At 39.0% G+C, this 23,103-nt stretch overlaps 1 protein-coding gene across 6 annotated transcripts in view; it reads right to left on the bottom strand.

Annotated features, from left to right (window-relative positions):
- aak1a (AP2 associated kinase 1a) overlaps positions 1–23,103 on the bottom strand; it is a 63,201-nt gene that overhangs the window by 5,667 nt on the left and 34,431 nt on the right. For 2 of the 6 annotated variants that reach the window (XM_065247730.2, XM_065247733.2), the window contains 6 exons: positions 21,737–21,912; positions 21,450–21,536; positions 17,231–17,332; positions 15,230–15,298; positions 12,895–13,047; positions 12,315–12,422 (listed from right to left, as the gene is read on the bottom strand). In XM_065247730.2, coding sequence (XP_065103802.1) covers positions 12,315–12,422; positions 12,895–13,047; positions 15,230–15,298; positions 17,231–17,332; positions 21,450–21,536; positions 21,737–21,912 — 695 coding nt within the window. Of the gene's footprint in view, positions 1–9,949; positions 11,689–12,314; positions 12,423–12,894; positions 13,048–15,229; positions 15,299–17,230; positions 17,333–21,449; positions 21,537–21,736; positions 21,913–23,103 lie in introns of those variants that run through there. The other 4 variants (XM_065247735.2, XM_065247731.2, XM_065247732.2 and 1 more) reach the window with 4 other exon arrangements.

Below are 23,103 nucleotides of genomic sequence, written 5' to 3'. Positions count from 1 at the left end.
GTGTGGATCACGGGTGTGCACCAGAGTTCGGAAAACCGTGTTCTTATAGCCAAACGAACCAAACTCTGACGTGAAACCCCCCTTATCTTACATCTTGTAAAAATGGGCATAATATGTCTGCTTTAAAAGATAATAATTATCTATCATCCAGGCAAAAGTTTTTTTGACCAACTAAAAATTATTGTCATGACTTAAAGGGACACTCCACTTTTTTTTTTTAAATATGCTCATTTTCCAGCTCCCCTATAGACCAATTTAGAGTAGACGTCACAGTTACGTCACTGCAAGCTGCGCGCGCAATGCGGTTGCAGAAAAACAGTGGAAATGAATTAGACACGAGTGAAAAGAGCAAGATAACTCACTGGAAAATGTCCGGTTGTGCTGTTAAATGTCAGAATAAGAATGCCAAAAAGATGGATTTCATTTTTATAGAATACCATCGTCGAAGACATCATTTGAAGATAAACGTAGGTGTTTATGATTACAATAAGCCCTTAAACGGACAGAATGGAGCGAGGAAATCATCTGGGAATCTTTTAATAATTAGAATAGAAAATAAGTAGAGAATATGTCCGGTGTTCTGTCGAAGTCTGTTCTCTCCATGTGTTTCTTATAGCGTTTTTATCACGTTACAATTATAATTTATTAAGGAAGAAATAATAAAAAACAGGAAAATTATGAAATATTTAATAAACGCTATTATATATAATACATGATAGTATTGCTTTTACATGTACTTTAGCGATTCAGACTGTAAAAATATTTGATTTAGCAAAAAAGAACAATACATATACATTACATACATGCATATCAGTAGCCAAGCCATTTAAACTTTTGATCTATCTAAAAAAATAAACGTAATGTGATTAAAACGCTATAAGAAACATTGCACTAAAGGGAAACATAAAGGAATCAGACTTCGACAGAACACCGGATCCATAAAAATCACGGTTTAATGCTAAAACACTTCACAACCCTACTGCGGAGCAGTCACTTTCTGCAACCAGTTTGGCTCCGCCCACAAAAAACGTCATCTCTGTTTGCAAACACGAAATTGGTCTATAGAGTTAAACATTTGATTCCTACCATTCTGGAATCCATTCAGCTGATCTCCGGGTCTGGTGCTAGCACTTTTAGCATAGCTTAGCACAGGGGTGTCAAACTCAATTTCATCCCGGGCCACATCAGCATTACGGTTAATCTCAAAGGGCCGGTTGTATTTGAACGACTATATGAATGTATCAACTCTTTTATTACTGTACATTGCATAATTTTCCCTGCATTTGCTTACTATTGGTTTTGTTAATAACTCAATTAATACCTAGCTTTGAAAGTAGAAGCCCAGGCAGGCAAATAATGAAAAAGTGTATAGAGTACAACTATTCTACAGATTATTTTTAAAATAATTGTTGTGACAAAAACACATGTTGTATGTGAGTACAGTACACTCAAAATGTTCTGTTATCCTTCATTGTGCAGGTCAGAAAATGAGAGGCATTTTAAGATACTAATAAAGAGTTTTACAATCTCCACCACAATATGAATTTTTTAGACACTCTCACTTGTCATTTCTTGCCCTCTTTACAAAAAAGCTGTGATTTTTTTACCTGGCTTTGAGTGTCTGATTGACTGACGTCTCATGAGTTCAGTGTTGTAGGCTACAGATCAATAGTTTCAATTGTTTATTAAAAGTAATCAGTTCAGATGAGTCATTAGTTCGCGTATTTAGCGGGAATAGACGCGTTGTAAACTAATCTCAGCTGGACATCGCAAAACATTTCTGTACACGAGACGGAAAACATTTTCTTGCTGGATCCGCGTGAGCGTGCGCGAGAGAGGGAGAGAAAGAACGAGCAGATACTGTCCGTTTCCATATGCGGAGGTCGCATAGGCAGCGTCATCAAGCCTGGTTTATTTAAGTTAACTGACCATTACATTCGCAAGTCATACGCATATTACAACTATTTACTATAAACAAAGAATAATATTTAACTTTATAATTGTTAATATTCTGAAACAAGACAGTCTTGATGACGTATGCAGCCTGGAAATGCGACCTCCGGAGGCTGCAGCGTTCGCATTCAGACACGCCCACTCTAGTAGTGTGCGCGTGCTGGGCACTGCTCGTTCTTTCTCATGCAATCATTAGCATTATCACTGTAATTACATTACAAAAAGACTTTGGCGGGACAAAAATTTGTTTTGATGGCTGCTAAAAAAATAAATGTAGGAAATAACCTGCAAAAAAAATTATAATAACAATAAAATAATCTTTAAACTCTCGCGGGCCACATAATTAACATAATTTGACCTTGAGTTTGACACCCCTGGGCCTTAGCACAATTCATTGAATCTGATTAGACCATTAGCATTGTGTTCAAAAATGACCAAAGAGTTTTGATATTTTTCCTATTTAAAACTTGACTCTTCTGTAGTTACATCGTGTACTAAGACGACGGAAAATTAAAAGTTGTGATTTTCTAGGCAGATATGGCTATGAACTATCTCATTCTGGCGTTATAATCAAGGACTTTGCTGATGGCTGCAGGAGGCGTAGTGATATTACGCAGTGCCCGAAAATAGTCCCCTGCCATTGAAAGTAACCAAGGGGACTATTTTCAGGCAGTGTGTAATATCACTACGCCTGCTGCAGCCATGTTACACCAGCAAAATCCTTGATTATTACACCAGAATGAGAGTATAGTTCCTATAAATGAGCATATTTTCAAAAAAAGTGGAATGTCCCTTTAAACAATGTCTCTTGATAGGTTCATAGTTTGCAAATGGCACCTACATTTTTAGAAAATCATCACTCAAAGGAAAACAATGCAATCCCATCTATACTTTTATTTATTGTTGTCCTCTTCATTATTGGAACCAAAGACAACAGAAAGAACATGCTGGTCCATACCGTATTAGACCAAAAATAAATAACAGCGTTTCAGAATAGACAAGCCTGATTTTGTCATTCATTATATTTCCCTGATGTGGGCTGTAAATCATACACACTGGAACACAAGCATGACTATTCTAACATGAGACTACTAAAGCTATGCTGTCAAAGAGTAAAATAAAGCACTACAGTAGAATCGCATAGGTCAGCCACATTTAAACAAAGAGGCTGACAACATGGAAAACGTTTGCATAAAAGTAAAACACAACAATGTCCTACTGAGGCAACATTTGCTTGGTGAATCACTGCTCTGAGCATTAAAGAAATCCTAGCTTTTAGCAGTTACATTTTAAAGACATGCTGAAAAGTCATATGGGTGATTGTGTAAGGAATAATTGACAACGGGCCATTGAATTATTTGAAAATAATGCACACCCAAGGTGTGTGCCGTGGGTGTGCATTATTTTTAAATAATTCAAAGGACCAGAGTCATTTATTCCTTACACAATGTTGACAGTGAGACTAACAGCGTTGACAGTGAGACTAACACCGTTGACAGTGAGACTAACAGCGTTGACAGTGAGACTAACAGCGTTGACAGTGAGAATAACAGCGCTGACAGTGAGACTAACAGCGCTGACAGTGAGAGTAACAGCGCTGACAGTGAGAGTAACAGCGCTGACAGTGAGAGTAACAGCGCTGACAGTGAGAGTAACAGGGCTGACAGTGAGAGTAACAGGGCTGACAGTGAGAGTAACAGCGCTGACAGTGAGAGTAACAGGGCTGACAGTGAGACTAACAGCGCTGACAGTGAGAGTAACAGCATTGACAGTGAGACAGTGAGAGTAACAGCGCTGACAGTGAGAGTAACAGCATTGACAGTGAGACAGTGAGAGTAACAGCGCTGACAGTGAGAGTAACAGGGCTGACAGTGAGACTAACAGCGTTGACAGTGAGAATAACAGCGCTGACAGTGAGAATAACAGCGCTGACAGTGAGAGTAACAGCGCTGACAGTGAGAGTAACAGCGTTGACAGTGAGAGTAACAGGGCTGACAGTGAGACTAACAGCGCTGACAGTGAGAGTAACAGCGCTGACAGTGAGAGTAACAGCGTTGACAGTGAGAGTAACAGGGCTGACAGTGAGAGTAACAGCGTTGACAGTGAGAATAACAGCGCTGACAGTGAGAGTAACAGCGTTGACAGTGAGAGTAACAGCGTTGACAGTGAGAGTAACAGGGCTGACAGTGAGACTAACAGCGCTGACAGTGAGAGTAACAGCGTTGACAGTGAGAGTAACAGGGCTGACAGTGAGAGTAACAGCGTTGACAGTGAGAATAACAGCGCTGACAGTGAGAGTAACAGCGTTGACAGTGAGAGTAACAGCGTTGACAGTGAGAGTAACAGCGCTGACAGTGAGAGTAACAGCGTTGACAGTGAGAGTAACAGCGTTGACAGTGAGAGTAACAGGGCTGACAGTGAGACTAACAGCGCTGACAGTGAGAGTAACAGCGCTGACAGTGAGAGTAACAGCGTTGACAGTGAGAGTAACAGGGCTGACAGTGAGAGTAACAGCGCTGACAGTGAGAGTAACAGCGTTGACAGTGAGAATAACAGCGCTGACAGTGAGAATAACAGCGCTGACAGTGAGAGTAACAGCGCTGACAGTGAGAGTAACAGCGTTGACAGTGAGAGTAACAGCGTTGACAGTGAGAGTAACAGGGCTGACAGTGAGACTAACAGCGCTGACAGTGAGAGTAACAGCGCTGACAGTGAGAGTAACAGCGTTGACAGTGAGAGTAACAGGGCTGACAGTGAGAGTAACAGGGCTGACAGTGAGAGTAACAGGGCTGACAGTGAGAGTAACAGGGCTGACAGCAGCGCTGACAGTGAGAGTAACAGCGCTGACAGTGAGAGTAACAGCGCTGACAGTGAGAGTAACAGCGCTGACAGTGAGAGTAACAGCGCTGACAGTGAGAGTAACAGCGCTGACAGTGAGAGTAACAGCGCTGACAGTGAGAGTAACAGCGCTGACAGTGAGAGTAACAGCGCTGACAGTGAGAGTAACAGCGCTGACAGTGAGAGTAACAGCGCTGACAGTGAGAGTAACAGCGCTGACAGTGAGAGTAACAGCGCTGACAGTGAGAGTAACAGGGCTGACAGTGAGAGTAACAGCGCTGACAGTGAGAGTAACAGCGCTGACAGTGAGAGTAACAGGGCTGACAGTGAGAGTAACAGCGCTGACAGTGAGAGTAACAGCGCTGACAGTGAGAGTAACAGCGCTGACAGTGATAGTAACAGGGTTGACAGTGAGAGTAACAGGGCTGACAGTGAGAGTAACAGCGTTGACAGTGAGACTAACAGCGCTGACAGTGAGAGTAACAGCGCTGACAGTGAGAGTAACAGCGCTGACAGTGAGAGTAACAGGGCTGACAGTGAGAGTAACAGGGCTGACAGTGAGAGTAACAGGGCTGACAGTGAGAGTAACAGGCTGACAGTGAGAGTAACAGGGTTGACAGTGAGAGTAACAGGGCTGACAGTGAGAGTAACAGCGCTGACAGTGAGAGTAACAGCGCTGACAGTGAGAGTAACAGCGCTGACAGTGAGAGTAACAGGGCTGACAGTGAGAGTAACAGGGCTGACAGTGAGAGTAACAGGGCTGACAGTGAGAGTAACAGGCTGACAGTGAGAGTAACAGGGTTGACAGTGAGAGTAACAGGGTTGACAGTGAGAGTAACAGGGTTGACAGTGAGACTAACAGCTTTTAACACTGTTACTCTCCCATACATACAGGCATTGTTATAACTTTATCTCTTATATTTTTTTCAAACTGTTTTACATTTGATATGTAATAAACAATAGACTGTGGAATAACCAAAAATGACAAAGTCAATTATTTGCATTTAATTATCATATGTATATGTCTATATAAATGTTGATTTCAAGCTATTTTTCAGGATTAAACACTGGTACATGGAGTACTATACTTTTATAACCCTGATAAAATAAGTACATTAAAACAGCCCAAAATATCCTCTACATCTTGGATGGTCTGAAGGTGATGAAATAAAGCAAATTTCACACATCTGTCCACCTATCAAAATCAAGAAGTCTTCAGACGTTTTACATCACCAGTGTAACTTTAGTGTAACACTATCACCCTATGAGCACACAAATTAATAAATCTCTCATAGACAAAACCATCAGGAGGTGATGTCCATCATCAGTTCTGTCTCAATAGAAAACACACTTTACATTTACTGGCAGTTCATTTGAAATAAACACATACAATCCCTGTGGTAAATCATATGATAATGATATAAAATACTGGGCTTATAAGAGATTGTAATGACTATAAATAGTAAATCTTACATAGACATGTCTGGGTCACATTTCATGGTGAAATCAAAATGAAAGAATGATTGGAATGATGGCTTGCACTGCACCATTAAAAAAAATTTATACGGAGACATGTTTCAAGAAACCCCATACAGCAATTCCTGTCCAGATGCGATGATTGTTTTAGTTAATATGACCTAGACATTCTTGACAGTTCTTATCAAATTCAACTAATAAAACAAATCAATAATACAATAGTAAATAACCAGCATTTCTCATTTTGAGCTTAACTGATATTTCTGATATTCGAAACTGCTGATAAATATATATTCAAGTTTGTACTTTTCAAGTACTTTTCACATGAAAGGCTCGAAACAAGGACCAGAGACAGAAGAAAACATACACGCATGTACATGTGCACGAACAGGAAATGTAACACACGAATACTGAAAGAATATAATATTTTTGTGCTTTAACGTATTTTTCCTTATTATATTTATCTTATGTATAATACATGTTTTATACAATTTTTACATTCATCCACCAACGAGTCAAATTAACCCATGCAACACCATCATACTGTATTGCATTATGAAAGAGGCCAATCCATTACAGAGCAAAAAATAGATCAAAAGATGAAATATTGCATTTACACCACAGGTGTAGCAGTAAGAATAGTAAGTCACACAAATACAGTGGCCTCAAAATGTATCGATATCTTAATGATAAATGTCATTGCATGAATCCACCCAAGTGTCATCATGCAAACAACAAATCCTAGACCTTTTTCTGAATTAGACCCAAAATTAATTTCAGTGGATGTATGTCAGGTGTATAAGAGCAGTTCTTCAATTATTTAATTATGGATATGTTCCACTAACCTTTGACATTCAGAAAGATAAATCATGTCTTATTGACATAATAGAACAAGGCAAGAAATTCAAAAAATATATATCCATAAGCACAGAAAACAAACAAACTAAAGGCGACTATAGCAATGAATTGCTGTGCAGATAAAAATGAGGTAATATGATCATATTTCTTTGATCTGTTAACTGGCTGATAGTCACTCAAGCTGCTGGATTTTTAACAAGTTGAAGCTTATTCAATAATGCTGCAGACCATGGGCGTCAGAAGCCAAAAAATATTGGTGGGTCCAAAACATTTACTGGAGTAGATGCAATTTTCTTCTATTCTGGTGCCTTTTAATTAAACTATTGCTTTAATAGCATATAGGCACTTGTTTAACTTGTTGTGTTGCAGAAGAGAACCAGTTGAAAGTTGTGAAAACACGAAATGGAGTTTAAAATTATAAGGACTCTAAAACCCCATTCACACAGACCTTTGGTCCCAGAAAATACCCGTAAAATTGCCAGACAAGCGTCTTTGTGAACACAAACTCGTCCCGTTAGTCTTCTGGGATCGTTGCCGGAAAGAGGACCTAGTCAGATACGCGGGTAACCCTCTGTGTGAACAAGAAGCCGAAACAATGCCGCAATGGGCGTGTCGAAGTGAGGACGCACAACACAAGTTATGGTTCAGCTCCTTACAACGAGAGATAACATGCATATAAACATTCACCACGAGAAATGTTGCAAATTAGATTAAAGCAGTTATCAGGAAATGATAAATGAGACGCATAAACAATGACGCACGTGCCGTAGTGAGAACGCGCGTGTCATGGCAACATGAAGTTGGTTCAACTCTTTAAAATGAGGGATTTACAACATTCACGACGAGAAATGTCAGCAAACTGGACTGAAGCAGATATCAGGTAAGTTAGCTCGTCACTTACTGCATTGAAACAGGAGATCATTCAGCAGCATAAAAGAATATCACGTCACGTGCTCATTTGAGCTATAATAAACGAAAATACCCGCGTGTCATCCCAACAAGATATATCGTTCAGCTCCTCAAAATGCGGGTTTTAAATGCATATAAACAATCACGATGAGAAATGTCTGAAAACTGGATTAAAGCAGAGATCAGGGAGCTCGTCAAATATCCACTCTGAAGCTGAGATCATCAACTGTGCGTTCGCACGCTCTTTTATAGTCTTATCATAAACAAAAATGCACGCGAGTTGTTTCTGGAGAGAGAAATAATAAATAATTTGCAAACTTCAGACGCTGCGTAGATGAGAGGGCGGGACTTTCCGGGACCATCAGATGCCGGGTAATCATGACAGTGTGAATTAACAAAAAATCTAACGATTCTGGAAAAATCCAGGATGCCTTTCCCGTGTATTTTCCGGAATGTCTGTGTGAAAAGGGCTTAAATGAGTCGAGTGGAATGAATTTAAGGAAGCAGCAGCATGGAAGGCTGTGGCTAAATTTATTATGGCATTCCTCTAGTGCAGTGCTTCCCATTCCTGGTCCTTGAGGATCCCCTCCTAGAAAGTTTTAGATGTCTCCTTATTTAAAACACCCGATTCAACTAATCAGCCTCCTTCCAAAATGGTAAACATGTCTCCCTAACAAGCTGATGAGTAACATCAGGTGTGTTAAAAACGGAGACATCCAAAAATGTCTGGGAGGGGGTCCTCAAGGACCAGGATTTGGAAACATTGCTCTAGTGGAATGGATTTGAATGACTGCGCTTTGACAGTTGAACAGACTAATGCGCTTAATTTGAGAAAAAGTGAGTGGGTCCAGTATTATTGGTCTTAAAATTTGGGTGGGTCTTGTCCCACCCACATATAATGGTACCGACGCCCACCAGTACACTCGCTCAGTAACACAGTAATCCACTCTTGAGGTCATGAATGCATAAATAATAAGCTTTTCGGTATTTAAAACACAAAGTATTTCACAAAAATTTTTTGAACGATGAACAAATGGTGTGTGAAACTTTCGAACATAAGATTACAATCCAACATCACATCCATGGAAGATGACATGACTGTACAACCACAAAGGGACAGGTCATATTCTAATCTTTTATAATGTATCTTGTATCATTAATACAGTGTGTTAGGCTAAGTATCATTAATAAAATAGTAAGACCCAAACCATCCTATCACCAGGCCACTAATACCAACTTAGTTTTCAGACACAGAGCCATAAAAACTTTCAACATTCAGCAATACTAGGCTCTAAAAAATGGCAGAAATGGTTATTTTCAATCCAGAACTGGGGCAAAAAGGGACAAATTCTTTTAGTGCTGTTTTTATGTGTTTCCTTGCACATAACATTTTAAATACACTGCAAAAAATGATGTGTTAATTTTTTACACATTGTGTGTGTCATGCCATTTAAGGCATTAATTCATTTTAAAATAAATAAAAGGGGCAACAAAGGTTGTGTTAAAACAGTGATGGAGTAACAGGTTACAAAGTAATTCTGTTACTGTAATTCCACTACTTTTAGCGGTTATTAACCTGTAACAAAGTATTTTTTTTAAATCAAGTAACGCAGTTACAATTACTAAAATTTAAATGAGTTGGTTACTCACGTTACTCTATTTTGTGATAAATGAACACTTGCAAACATGACATTTCTGAGTTAACATCGCAGGACTGTGGTGAGCGGCACAATAAATAATAACACAGAAGGTGTGTCGCATTAAATGTGTTGTCCCTGAGCTTTGTTACATGTTTATTACCGCTAAAATTAGTGGAATTACAGTAACGGATTTACTTTGTAACCTGTTACTCCCATCACTGTTTTTAACACATCTTGTGTTGTCCCTTTTATTTATTTTAACATGAAATATCCCCTTAAATGGCATGACACAAACAATGTGTAAAAAATTAACACATCATTTTTTGCAGTGTACTGTCTTTCGCACAATACACTTTACTATGTTACTACTGTACCTACTGCTGCTAAAATTTGTGTTGGGATATTTACAAGCATTCTTTTCTGTCATATTGTAGTGTTCGTTGATACTTTATTATTTAGTTTTAATTTTATGAATAGTGTAATGTGTATGTGTGTCAACAAGGTCTTCACTTCAAAAAAATGTTGTGCAAGGTTTGCCTTTAAACGCTGACCATACTATATTTAACAAATTGTTAAACAAGGTAGCATTTATTTCGATGCAATGACAATCAGATGTTTAAGATTGTGGCTAAAATGTCTATGTAATATTTGGGGCCACTGTATGTTTGTAGTAGCAAAATGCAATAGAAAAGAAGCAAGGGAATAAATGAATATAAATGAATAAATGAAAGAGGAAAAGACAGAGTGAATGAACAAACACATAATGGGACATCAACACTAATAATACTTTTTGCGCTGATATGTTTACATTGTCTATAAAAATGACAGGATATGCTAAACTTCACTGTCACTGGGGCATTACACATTTGAAAAAAGTACCTAAACAGTTCATATTAGTACCTCAAAGGTACATATTGGTACCAAATGTATTTATATCTTTTCCCGACAGGTAATGGGATATTTAGGACATTTAAAGGGTACAGCAGTGACCATTTTTTTTTTTAAACAAAATGCTATTTAATAGTGTACAGTAAGTGGGCAAATGTTAAAGACAACCAGCAAAATTCTAAAAGACAACGCTTTTCGGATTTTAAAAAGGTTTGCGGATTTAAAATTGTTTCTGAAGTCATTGCTCTCTCATGATAAAATATCAACCAATAGAATCACAGCCCAGTTAGTACATAATCCAGTTGAATGCCATGCCTGAATTTATTCCTGCCCTCTCTATTACTGCTTGCTGAATATTCAGTTTTTTGAAATACGTTAGCATTACGCTAAATAAAGTTAAAGGCGGGGTGCACGATTTTTGAGAAAGGCTTTGGAAAAGGGAGTCGGGCCGACTACCAAAAGACACTTGTAGCCAATCAGCAGTAAGATGCGTGTCTACTAATTGACATCCTTGCCTGGGTTGCATATGTGTGGGGCGATCAATCAAAAGAAGGTCCAGATTCTATTGGGGTAGGGGCGTGTATGTTTAGGTGATTTCAAATATCAACATTGGCCTTTAAGAGATCATGCACCCCACCTTTAAATGTTTTAAAATATTGTTGGAATAAATTACAAATGACTTTTTTTTTAAACAGAGTCGAGCTGGACATTGTACTATAGAGTACCATAAAGTTGCCATGTTGTAACATTCTGGGTTTATGAAGGATCAATTATTGATGAAGTTATGAGAATGTTAATGGACCAAAGACACAACGCAAATTTGAACAGAATGTGTGCCAAAACAAATAAAAGTACACCCATGGGTTAGGTGGATGAACAGGTCTGAGGGAATCCTTAAAATCAGATTGACTGACATTTCTAAACTCTCGCTATATTAAAGAATTGCACGCTGCCCCCAAAATGCCCTCTCTCTCTCTCTTTCTCTCTCTTTCTATCTATCATCTGCCTGGCTTTCCGCCTCTCTGTTTCCTCTATAGATCGATGAGTTGGTCCACCAGCAGAAGGGAGCGTGCCAGCGTGGGCAGACTGGTCTCAGAACTGCCACTGTTGCTGTGAGAATGACCACCTAAGACATATCAGAAATAGGAAAAGAGTGAGAGAGAAGAGAAATGAAAGATGTGCAAAAGAATGTAGATGAAGGTAAGTGGAGGAGGGCAGCAGAGGGGGTGAGAGAGAAAAAAAGCAAAAAAGAGATGAATAGCAGGAAATAATAGCAAGAATAAGGTAGACAAAACAGCACTGAGGTAAAGGTTACATGTGGTGTGGCTATATATATATATATTAACTTGAAATAAATCCAAAAAATAATTAAAAAGAAATTCTTATGGAAAGTTTAGTGTTACTTAAAAAGCCATATTAATACAATTGTATATTATTTCCTAAAAAGGAAATGACAGCACTAATCCCTAATATTTATCAGCTCCCTCGCCTCCAGCCACAATCTAGTCAACTTCTTATAGATAAAATCAAGTCCTGTCCTACACTTTAATGTTTCGTAATATATAACATCACACCACAGAAATAAAATGGTTTGTAAATGTAACTTAATGTCGTTATTGAGGTAAGTTCGCTAAAGACTTTTTCTGATCACAGGCTCTCGGATGACGCTCGTTACGCATGGTGAGGTTAGATTCATGAAATAATGCTTTGCTCTGTCCCAGAAACTTTTCTCCATTATCCTGACTCACTTACCTTGGCTGGTGGTTTTGGAGATTAGCACTGGAATTGGGTCAAACTGGTTATGGGTGCTTTGCTCCCCAGTCTCAGAAGACTGGAAGCCGGACAGAGGGTGAGCGGGATCTGAGATGGCGGGAGGGTGTTAGTGCCACAGCAGACCAGTAAAGAGAAAAGAGAAAAGAAATTAGGAGAGAGAAAGTGAAGAAAACAGACAAGCAGGAGTGGCTATAGATCATAGAAATCACAGGACTGCTGTGAAATCTCTCGGTTTATAAGTTTTTAGTTGACTTGACTCCTCCCATTACACTTGGGTTGCATAATTAGTAATTGGAAGAATTTTCTAAAAAAGTAATTTTCTGCCCTAAAACTTAACTTTGGATGGTCCCAAATCTCATTACTCAGGCAAGTGCAAAGACATGCACCCAACTCTATGTGGTGGTCCCAAAATGTAGGCATGCAGGTGATAAACTACTGCACTGCATAACAAAATTTAAAAATGGCCGAAACCCAAAATGGCCGAACAAGGAACGTCGAATGGCATTTAACTTCCCAAGGAATGTAAAGAGACAACCATAATCTTTTTAGGCTGTCTTACCCTGATGGGACTGTCCACTGCCCCGAGCAACAGGGGTTAACTGGTCCATAGACTGGGTGGGAAGAGACAAGGGGGATGAAGCCAGTATTTGAGCCCCGGTGGAGGGGTGGGAGAGAAGGCCATCCAAAAGAGAATCTCCTGATATTAAAGACTCTGGAGGACAGCAAGCGTTGGAAATCAAGAATTATAAAGAACATAGAGGTGAATGAAAAAAGAAATGAATTAACATGAAGAGATGAATCACCAAGTGTGTTTATGAGCAAGATAAGGTGGGGTGTAAATAAATATGAAGAAAGAAGTAACAATTGCTTCCTTGGCTGACTGAAAACACATGTTGGTGCCACCAGAGAAAATACTGGAATATTTTGTTAAAGCGCTTTTAGCTTTGACCACAGTGCATCTTCATCATGGCAAACATTTATATCTGTCCGAGTTGCACTGTGATCTTAAAATGCCTTGAGTTGGACTACCTTGCTGAACCACGCTGAGGAGCCCAAATCACTTGTCAACCATTTCTTATTGTCGTTTTTTGCAATCATTTTTACTTTTTGTGACTAACACTTTCCATGAAAATGTATTTCCTAACGCTTTATCAGTTAGGGTTAAAAGAATTGTTGACCGTTAATACATATTAATATGACATTAAACACTGCAATGGGTGGTGGCTTGCCTGGTTTGTGTCAAGTCTCTAATATGATGTTCTAGTCTTTCAATTTGGCTCAGGTCTATTTTTTCGTTAAAGAATATATGATTATTATTCTTTGCTTAGAAAAAGTAAAAATAACACCTCTCATCAATAAGCTACAATACATTACTGGGACAACATTACTGCAAAGCTACATCAAAACTAGTGTGCAAGTGCACCATGAACAACAGTTGGTTTTAAAGAATGCTAACAACAAATATTTATTTAGTTTAGTTAATAAAGAAGTTGATGGATAAATACAATATATGTATGACATTTTTTGCACTTTTTTCACTAGTGCACTATTTTTTTTCCACAAGGCCAAAAAGACCAATAAAGATTTGTTTAGGTTATCTAATACATAACGACATTTACCACCTAGAGTGAACCAAATGAAATAACACAAATCCAGTTATAGACTATACAGATGACATGCATCAGTTTCAAAGGATAAACAGAGATCAGGTGAAACAGCTCCTCTAGACTTTAATAGTAATATAGACATTGTCACCAATGATGTTAGTAAAGGCCGTCTATGACCAACAATATGCCCATGAGTCCTTCATGAGTCAACATGTTCTCATTAAACAAGTGATGACAAGTTATATAAAGCCTAATGAGGACAGGTGAGGTCACCGGGTTATTGTGTGTTATTCATCGCAGGTAGAAAATTCTAATTCATTTTATGTCATCTAGACCGTGACTCTGTTCTTAACCTAAAACGGCAACATTTGTAGGTACATGATCATGAATGCCCTTCTAAAACAAAAGTTCAGAAGTCTGCTTTTTGTTGTGCTGATTTCTGTAATACATTATTAGGTGGCAACCCAAAGTGATCTCATCAGAATACGTGTGTGTTTATGTAAAGTACATTTACTTACGTGTTCATACACACTAAAACGAAAAATACTGATGTGTTGACAGAACTAATACGTGAAATATTTAATGCAGGCATTGGTGTTTCTTACTCATATTAATGAAATGTTTTCAGTCTTATTTTCTGACTGATTTATTAAGGACAGTTGACTCATTTACCTTATGAAATGTTCATGACTTTCAGAGAATTACACAATATTAAACAAGACTACACTTTTAAACCTTTAAAAACATTTCTGTGCTCTGCCTTCTGAGAATATAGTTCCCAGTATATATACTGTTAAAAGATGGCTGTGTCTCATATCAACTTGTTATTTGTAGACGGTGTGACTATACAAATCACAACATATAAATAGGAAAATGTTCGCTTTATTTTATCACTTATTGGGAGCAGTATGCTAGCTGGAGCCATTTACTTCCAGTCTTTGTGCTAAGCTAAGCTAGCGGGGGCTGCGTCAGACAGAGTTACAGCACACACGGAAATGAGAAAGGTATGTATGGACTTATCTAACTCTGGGGGATACCGGGAATAAGCTAAATTCCCAAAATGTGGGCATGTTCCTTTAACTACAGATATGTGTTTTGGGCATTAGAATCTTGAATATGCCGGGTAAAATAACAAAGTTATGAGGTCAAATTGATTGACTGAGAACACTTTGCACATTTGGCCAAGCTATTGTAATAGTGTTGAGTACATCACAACGTCAGCAGATTCATCGCATCAGCAAGCTGCTGTATTATAAAGAGCAGGAGGATATTTAAAGAATTGCTGACCTGCTATTGTGGCTGACCCAGGATCAGTCTGTAGAGGATCCAGACCAGGAATCAGAGAATCCACAACAGCTGCACATAAAAAAAATATTTACATGAATTAAACTGTACAGTATATATAAAGTATATTCACATACATACATGTCTCGGACTTGATACCTTAAGTTACAGTAAAAATGCTACCATAAAATGGTGTGCTAATGCACCAAGGACGATAACGAAAATAAAATGGTCACAGAAATACTGAATTCATTTTAGTTAATAAAAAGTTTTAATAACTTTATTTAAGTGTATTTTTAACATTTTTATCCACTATTGCCTAATGCACAGCATGTCAGCATTTGATGTAGGCTGTACTGATATGTTCCACTGCTCATATAAAAACAAGATAAAACATGTCCATGGAGACACCTATTCATTCTATGCACGATCGAAGACATATACAGGAGTGGAGAAGAGAGGAGATAGACAGAAAGAAAAGGAAAATAAAAGGACAGAGCGAGGAGATAGTAAGGAGTGAAGAAAAGAGGAAACCAAAAGAAAATGAAAAGAGAGCGAGGAGACAGTTGGGTGGAGACAGTGAGAGGTGGAGAAGAGATGAGACAAGAAGAAAGGGAAAAGAGAGTAGAGAGTGAGGAGAGGAGACAGTGAAAAATGGAGAAGAGAGGAGACAGAAAGAAAATGAGAGAGTGAGAAGTGGAGAACAGAGGAGACAGGAACAAAAGGAGAAGAGAGAAGTAGAGAGTGAGGAGAGGAGACAGTCAGGAGTGGTGAAGAGAGGAGACAAGAAGAAAAGGAGAAGAGAGGAGTATAGAGTGAGGAGAGGAGACAGTGAGGAGTGGAGAAGAAAAGGAGACAGGAAGAAAAGGAGAAGAGAGAAGTAGAGAATGAGGAGTGGAGAAGAAAAGGAGACAGGAAGAAAAGGAGAAGAGAGGAGTAGGAGTGGAGAAGAAAAGAAGAAGAGAGGAGTAGAAAGTGAGGAGAGGAGACAGTCAGGAGTGGTGAAGAGAGGAGACAAGAAGAAAAGGAGAAGAGAGGAGTATAGAGTCAGGAGAGGAGACAGTGAGGAGTGGAGAAGAAAAGGAGACAGGAAGAAAAGGAGAAGAGAGGAGTAGGAGTGGAGAAGAAAAGGAGAAGAGAGGAGTAGAAAGTGAGGAGAGGAGACAGTCAGGAGTGGTGAAGAGAGGAGACAAGAAGAAAAGGAGAAGAGAGGAGTATAGAGTCAGGAGAGGAGACAGTGAGGAGTGGAGAAGAAAAGGAGACAGGAAGAAAAGGAGAAGAGAGGAGTAGGAGTGGAGAAGAAAAGGAGAAGAGAGGAGTAGAGAGTGAGGAGAGGAGACAGTCAGGAGTGGTGAAGAGAGGAGACAAGAAGAAAAGGAGAAGAGAGGAGTATAGAGTGAGGAGAGGAGACAGTGAGGAGTGGAGAAGAAAAGGAGACAGGAAGAAAAGGAGAAGAGAGAAGTAGAGAATGAGGAGTTTAGAAGAAAAGGATGCAGGAAGAAAAGGAGAAGAGAGGAGTAGGAGTGGAGAAGAAAAGGAGAAGAGAGGAGTAGAAAGTGAGGAGAGGAGACAGTCAGGAGTGGTGAAGAGAGGAGACAAGAAGAAAATGAGAAGAGAGGAGTAGAGAGTGAGGAGACAGTGAGTAGTGGATAAGAAAGGAGACAAGAAGAAAAAGAGAAGAGAGGTGTAGAGAGGGAGGAGAGGAGACAGTGAGGAGTAGAGAAGAGAGTAGACAAGAAGGTCAAGAGAGGAATAGAGAGCGAGGAGAGGAGAAGAAATTTCCAATGAACGCTACATTTACCGTAATACAACCATACAGACAGACAGATGAGAAACTGAAAACGGTTATAAGCAAAGACTGAAAAATATAAGAAAAAGAGAGCAATTAGGGAGATCCAAGAATAGGATTTACTCTGAACCTAACTAAGAAAAAAACATTTAACATTAACAGACTAAGAGAGACCAGTGGAGACCAACAAATTTGATGAACAAGGAGCTGGTTACCATGTCCACAGTCTGCAGGACTGAAGGGGTCATTCAAAGGAAGGTCAGGGAGGATCAGAGAGGAGGGGGGGTCAGGAGACTTCAAACCCTCAATCAATTTCTCTACTCCATTAGAAGAGAGTGGAGAAGAGACATGATGTGAGGTGAGAAAGAGGAGAAGACGGGAAATAGATGATGCAGAGATGAGAAGATGCAAGGTTAAGAGACAGTAAGGAGTGAAAAAATGAGGGAACACGAATAAGAAGAAGAGAGGAGAAAGTGAGAAGAGACCGTTAGTAGTGTAGAAGAAATGAAACATTACAAAAAGGACAGGAGATATGGAGAGAGTGAGAAAAGGAGAGGAGACAGTGAGGAGTGGAGAAGAGAGGAGACAGGAAGAAAAGGAGAAGAGGAGAGGGTGAGGAGAAGAGACAGTGAGGAATGGAGAAGATCGAGGAAAAGAAAAAAGCGACGAGAGCAGGAGAGAGTGAGCAGAGTAAATATTGAGGAAAGAAGAGGAAGAGAGAGTGATAAGAGGAAAGGGGACGTGAGGAGGGGAGACCAGAATTATGCAATGCAAGTAGTAAGGAGAGAAGAAGAGGAAAAAGCAGGAAGAGGACGTATAAAGAGTGAATGGAAACAGAAGGAGAGTGAGAAGAGAGTGAAGAGAGAAGAAAGAGGCAAGGAGTCAATAAGGTAATGAGAAGGTAATTAATTCAAAGTAATTAAAAACAATATTTCATAAAATAAACATTAAAATGAGATGAAAGATAAGAGGGGTTGTGAGACAGCACAAGAGAGTGACAGATCTGAAATCTAATGTAATCAAATCTAATGTTTTGAAAGATCCCAGTGACAACTTCACATGTAAATGCATCAGCAAGTACAATCCGACAGGTAAACATGGTGACATCATCAGTGACTAAATAAAAGTGCGTGTTGTCTTTGTTAGCATTAGTTTAAACACTGTTTCCATAATCTAGGTGTTAAAATCAACAACCCACTCATCAAGCACTATCATCACAAGTTAATCAACATATACAGGCTGACATCCAAACAAAGTTTAAACAGATGCAAAGCCATTACACCGTTTATTTAATTCATGTTAGTCCAGTCCCTTCGTCACAGGCTTCAGGGTTATTATTCAGAAGAAAGTACCTGACTAGGTATGAGATACATGCGAATCAGTCGAGAATCAAACTCTGTCTGATTTTTTACTTACAGCATTTGTAAATAAAAGGACTTTAGGATGAGGGTGTGTGTGTGGGGGGGGGGAGGGTGTTGGGTAGCACTCAGGTCACAGAACAGCAGAAAGTTTGCTTCCCCCGTTTTACTAGGATAGGGAACAAACCAAGAACACAGAATTTTTTTGACCGTTATAAAGTAAGTTTAAGTGATGCAAACCTGTCTGTGCAAACCAGGGTTATGTGGATTGTTGCCAATGTATTAAAGTGTTAAGATCCTTATATGCTTCTGGTCCCTTCTTGTACATCTATATTTTAGGCTCATTTTGTAGTACACTAGGCAAGAAAGTGTTGACTGACAGACAACGTGTGTTTGTAATAGATCCCCACAGAGCCCGAGTACACAAAAGTCAATTTCATGACCATACTGTAGGCCTACATCCGACTGCTTTTGAAAGATTCACCTGTGCCTTAACTTTACCCCGGACGATTGTGTGCATGTCATCAGATTCAAAGAGGATTATCATACTGTGCTTGCGTAAGAACCACAAGCATTAATCTGCTTTTTGACAAACAAAATGCATCAGGACTGGCTAGGCCACGCCAGAACCTTGATATGCTTCTAACAGAGCCACTCCTTGGTTATCCTGGCTGTGTGCTTCGGGTCATTGTCATGTTGGAAGACCCAGCCTCGACCCATCTTCAAATCTCGCAATACATGGCCCCGGTCATCCTCTCCTTAATACAGTGCAGTCGCCCTGTCCCATGTGCAGACAAACACCACCAAAGCACAATGCTACAGTAGGGATAGTGTTCTTGGGATTGTACTCATCATTCTTCTTCCTCCAAACACGTTTAGTGGAATTATGACCCAAAAAGTTATATTTTGGTCTCGTCTGACCACATGACTTTCTCCCATGACTCCTCTGGATCATCCAAATGGTCATTGGCAAACTTAAGACGGGCCTGGACATGTGCTGGTTTAAGCAGGGGAACCTTCCGTGCCATGCATGATTTCAAACAATGACGTCTTTGTGTATTACCAACAGTAACCTTGAAAACAATGGTCCCAGCTCTTTTCAGGTCATTGACCAGCTCCTCCCTTGTAGTTCTGGGCTGATTTCTCACCTTTCTTAGGATCATGAAGACCCCACGAGGTGAGATCTTGCATGGAGCCTCCGAGGGAGATTGACAGTCATGTTTAGCTTCTTCCATTTTCTAATGATTGCTCCAACAGTGGACCTTTTTTCACCAAGCTGCTTGGTAATTTCCCTGTAACCATTTTCCAGATTTGTGGAGGTGTCCAATTTTGTCTCTAGTGTCTTTGGACAGCTCTTTGGTCTTGGCCATGTTAGTAGTTGGATTCTTACTGATTGTATGGGGTGGACAGGTGTCTTTATGCAGCTAATGACCTCAAACAGGTGTATGTAATTTAGGATAATAAATGGAGTGGAGGTGGACATTTTAAAGGCAGACTAACAGGTCTTTGAGGGTCAGAATTCTAGCTGATAGACAGGTGTTCAAATACTTATTTGCAGCTGTATCATACAAATAAATAGTTTTAAAAAATCATACAATGTGATTTCTGGATTTTTTTTTAGATTATGTCTCTCATAATGGACAAGCACCTGTGATGACAATTTCAGACCCCTCCATGATTTCGAAGTGGGAGAACTTGCAAAATAACAGGGTGTAATACTTATTTTCCTCACTGTATATTCAATGTTATACAGTGTAGCCTAATATGCTGTCTATTTACATAATTGTGTTTTTGTGAATTTTTTTACACTTTTTTACACTACTATTCCAGTTACATGTGCTTCGTTCTTTTTTAATCTCTATTAAACCAAAGCAGTCTCATTATACATGTTGTTTTGATTCTCTTGTTAATGTGATGTCACACTGACAAAGCCCCACCCATGGCCATTCTAAGCCTTTCTAAATGTGTTCGTTAGCATGTTGTAGCACTAATGTGGCTAAAGATACTATTGTCTCAGACTGTATTCACAGGAATCAGATATTTTAACCAAAAGCAGTAGCTCATTTGCATTTAAAGGTACAGACATTGAAAGAGCACCTTTTTGCTCCCACCCAAATAGGGTCATTTTGGACATGCTATAATAAATGATCTGTGGAGTATTTTGAGTTGAAACTTCATAAGCATAATATTGTCCCTTTAAGTTCTTTCCCCAATAAACAAAAAGCACATCAATAAATAACTTTTGTAACTTCTGAAAACAGAATACAGTGATCATATAGTATGGACAAAACTAAAATGTGATTAGTGTTACAAATGTTTGCCCAACGTGGACGTGTGAGACGTGTGTCTGTCTCTATAAATAGGAAGAGGAAAGAGTCAGCATGAAGCTGCTAGAAAATATGATGCAAGTGACAACCTGTATTTCTGGAAGGCTTAAGAATGTGAGGTTTACTATTACTGCACAGCTCTCACTGACTTATAATCATGACTCACTTGTTTATGATCATAATATTTAATGGGAAAAATGCAATGCACTTCAGACTCTCAATATAACAATAAATAGGCTATGTATGCCTACGAAGACAAGACTTCAGACTTAGAAAATACTCTGTTTAATGACAGACTTTTGACCTCTTTTTTGCTTTCCTGTGTTATCCTGGGAGTTCCTCTCGACAAATTATCTTTATTTTATATGTTCATATGGCCCTTTTATGACTATTAATCATGGGGGATATATTTTGTCCCCACCGGGGATACAAAAGAATTCATCAGAGGCAGGGATATAAATACCAGAGGGGGGATAATCCCCCCATCCCCCCAGAAAATCGCACCTTGTATGTACTCTTTGATTCAAAGTTATTCAAAAGACTAGCATGATTTATTATAGATTTTAAAGAAAATAAACTGTTCAACATGTATATGGATGAAATGAGTTGAAAAGTAAACATTAACCTAACACAACTAACATGGAGATTTTTGACAAAGGTGGCAGAGCTTTAAGTAATTTCAGTATTTCCAGATGCTAAGCAAGCATTGGGAGAAAAAGCAAGACTAGTAATAATAGTAAAGATCATACCTCCTCCATGGAGAAAGCCATTATTGGAAGACACAGACTGCAACCCAGAAATCAGATTATCAGGACACGACTTCTCTCCTGTCTTAGCTGGAAACACAAACACACACGTAAAGTGAAGTCTTTGGACAAATCACCCTTTAAAGGTGCATTTAGTGTTGTGCTGGCTGACAGACATTAATATGTCATATTTAAATATGAATTTCTTTGTTTATACGAAACATGTATTACTATAGCAAATACTTTACAGTGTTGGAACACATGTCTGCTTACGAAAGCATTGGCTTTACCGTCTAGTTTGGCAAAGTCCTTGTTAAGGAGCTCTTCAGCTGTAAGTTTTGAGAAGTCATCACCAAAAGGGTTCCAGGATGCTGGGGCTCCAGTCGAGGGTCCAGAGGGGTCCACTGATTTATAAACACTCTGCTGTGATGAGCATGGAGAACCAGACGGAGTGGTGCTAGCTGACCTACGGCAGAGACCAAAACAAACATTTAATGCAATTCAAATGATGTCTACATAATCGCCAGACATAATTTGCTACCGTACCTTTAAGACATCTATTTGTAAATGCCCTTTTATTACTCACTTACCTCCACTTACAGCATAGTGATCACACTGTAGTGTAGGTAATTAGGTTGGGATAGGTTAGTGAATACAGTAAGTATTGATGTTTAAAAGTGGACATCATATATCCATGTGTCGTCTGAAGCTGCGCTTTCTATTGCAGATTTGCGTAAAACTTTGCGTGTTATTTTCTAAATGTCAACAAATGACAGTTTCCATTAATCAATAAAAATTGTTTTTCCACTCACGATAAGTCATTCCAAACATCACGTCGACTGATGTTTGTAGGTTTACTAATATTATGTTCACCGTACTAGGCATTATTTTTAACCAAAGAGACTATTATCGAAACATTAATGCAAAGGAAAGCCCTTTATACTTAGGAGTGGCAACGTATAGGTATTTCTTGGATGTTATAGTACAACCCCAAATCAGAAAAAGTTGGGACACAGTAGAAATTGTGAGTAAAAAAGGAATGGAATAATTTACAAATCTCATAAACTTATATTTTATTCACAGTAGTATATAGATAACATATCAAATGTTGAAAGTGAGATATTTTGAAATGTCATGCCAAATATTGGCTCATTTATGATTTGATGAGAGCTACACATTCCAAAAAAAGTTGGGACAGGTAGCAATAAGAAGCCATAAAAGTTAAATGTACATACAAGGAACAGCTGGAGGAGGACCAATGTTTAGGAATAGGAACGTTGTCCCATTCTTGTCTAAAACAGGCTTCTAGTTGCTCAACTGTCTTAGGTCTTCTTTGTCGCATCTTCTGCTTTATGATGCACCAAATCTTTTCTTTGGGTGAAAGATCTGGACTGCAGGCTGGACATTTCAGTACTCAGATCCTTCTTCTATGCAGTCTTGATGTTGTAATTGATGCAGTATGTGGTCTGGCATTTGTCATGTTGGAAAATGCAAGGTCTTCCCTGAAAGAGACGACGTCTGAATGGGATCATATGTATCTAGAACTTGGATAAACCTTTCAGCATTGATGGTGCCTTTCCAGATGTGTAAGCTGCCCATGCCACACGCACTCATGCAACCCCAAACCATCAGAGATGCAGGCTTCTGAAATGAGCGC

Source organism: Paramisgurnus dabryanus, chromosome 11 (genome assembly GCF_030506205.2).
Source record: "Paramisgurnus dabryanus chromosome 11, PD_genome_1.1, whole genome shotgun sequence".
In the NCBI taxonomy this organism is placed as follows: Eukaryota; Metazoa; Chordata; class Actinopteri; order Cypriniformes; family Cobitidae; genus Paramisgurnus; species Paramisgurnus dabryanus.
This window is presented reverse-complemented; position numbering and strand designations above follow the sequence as displayed.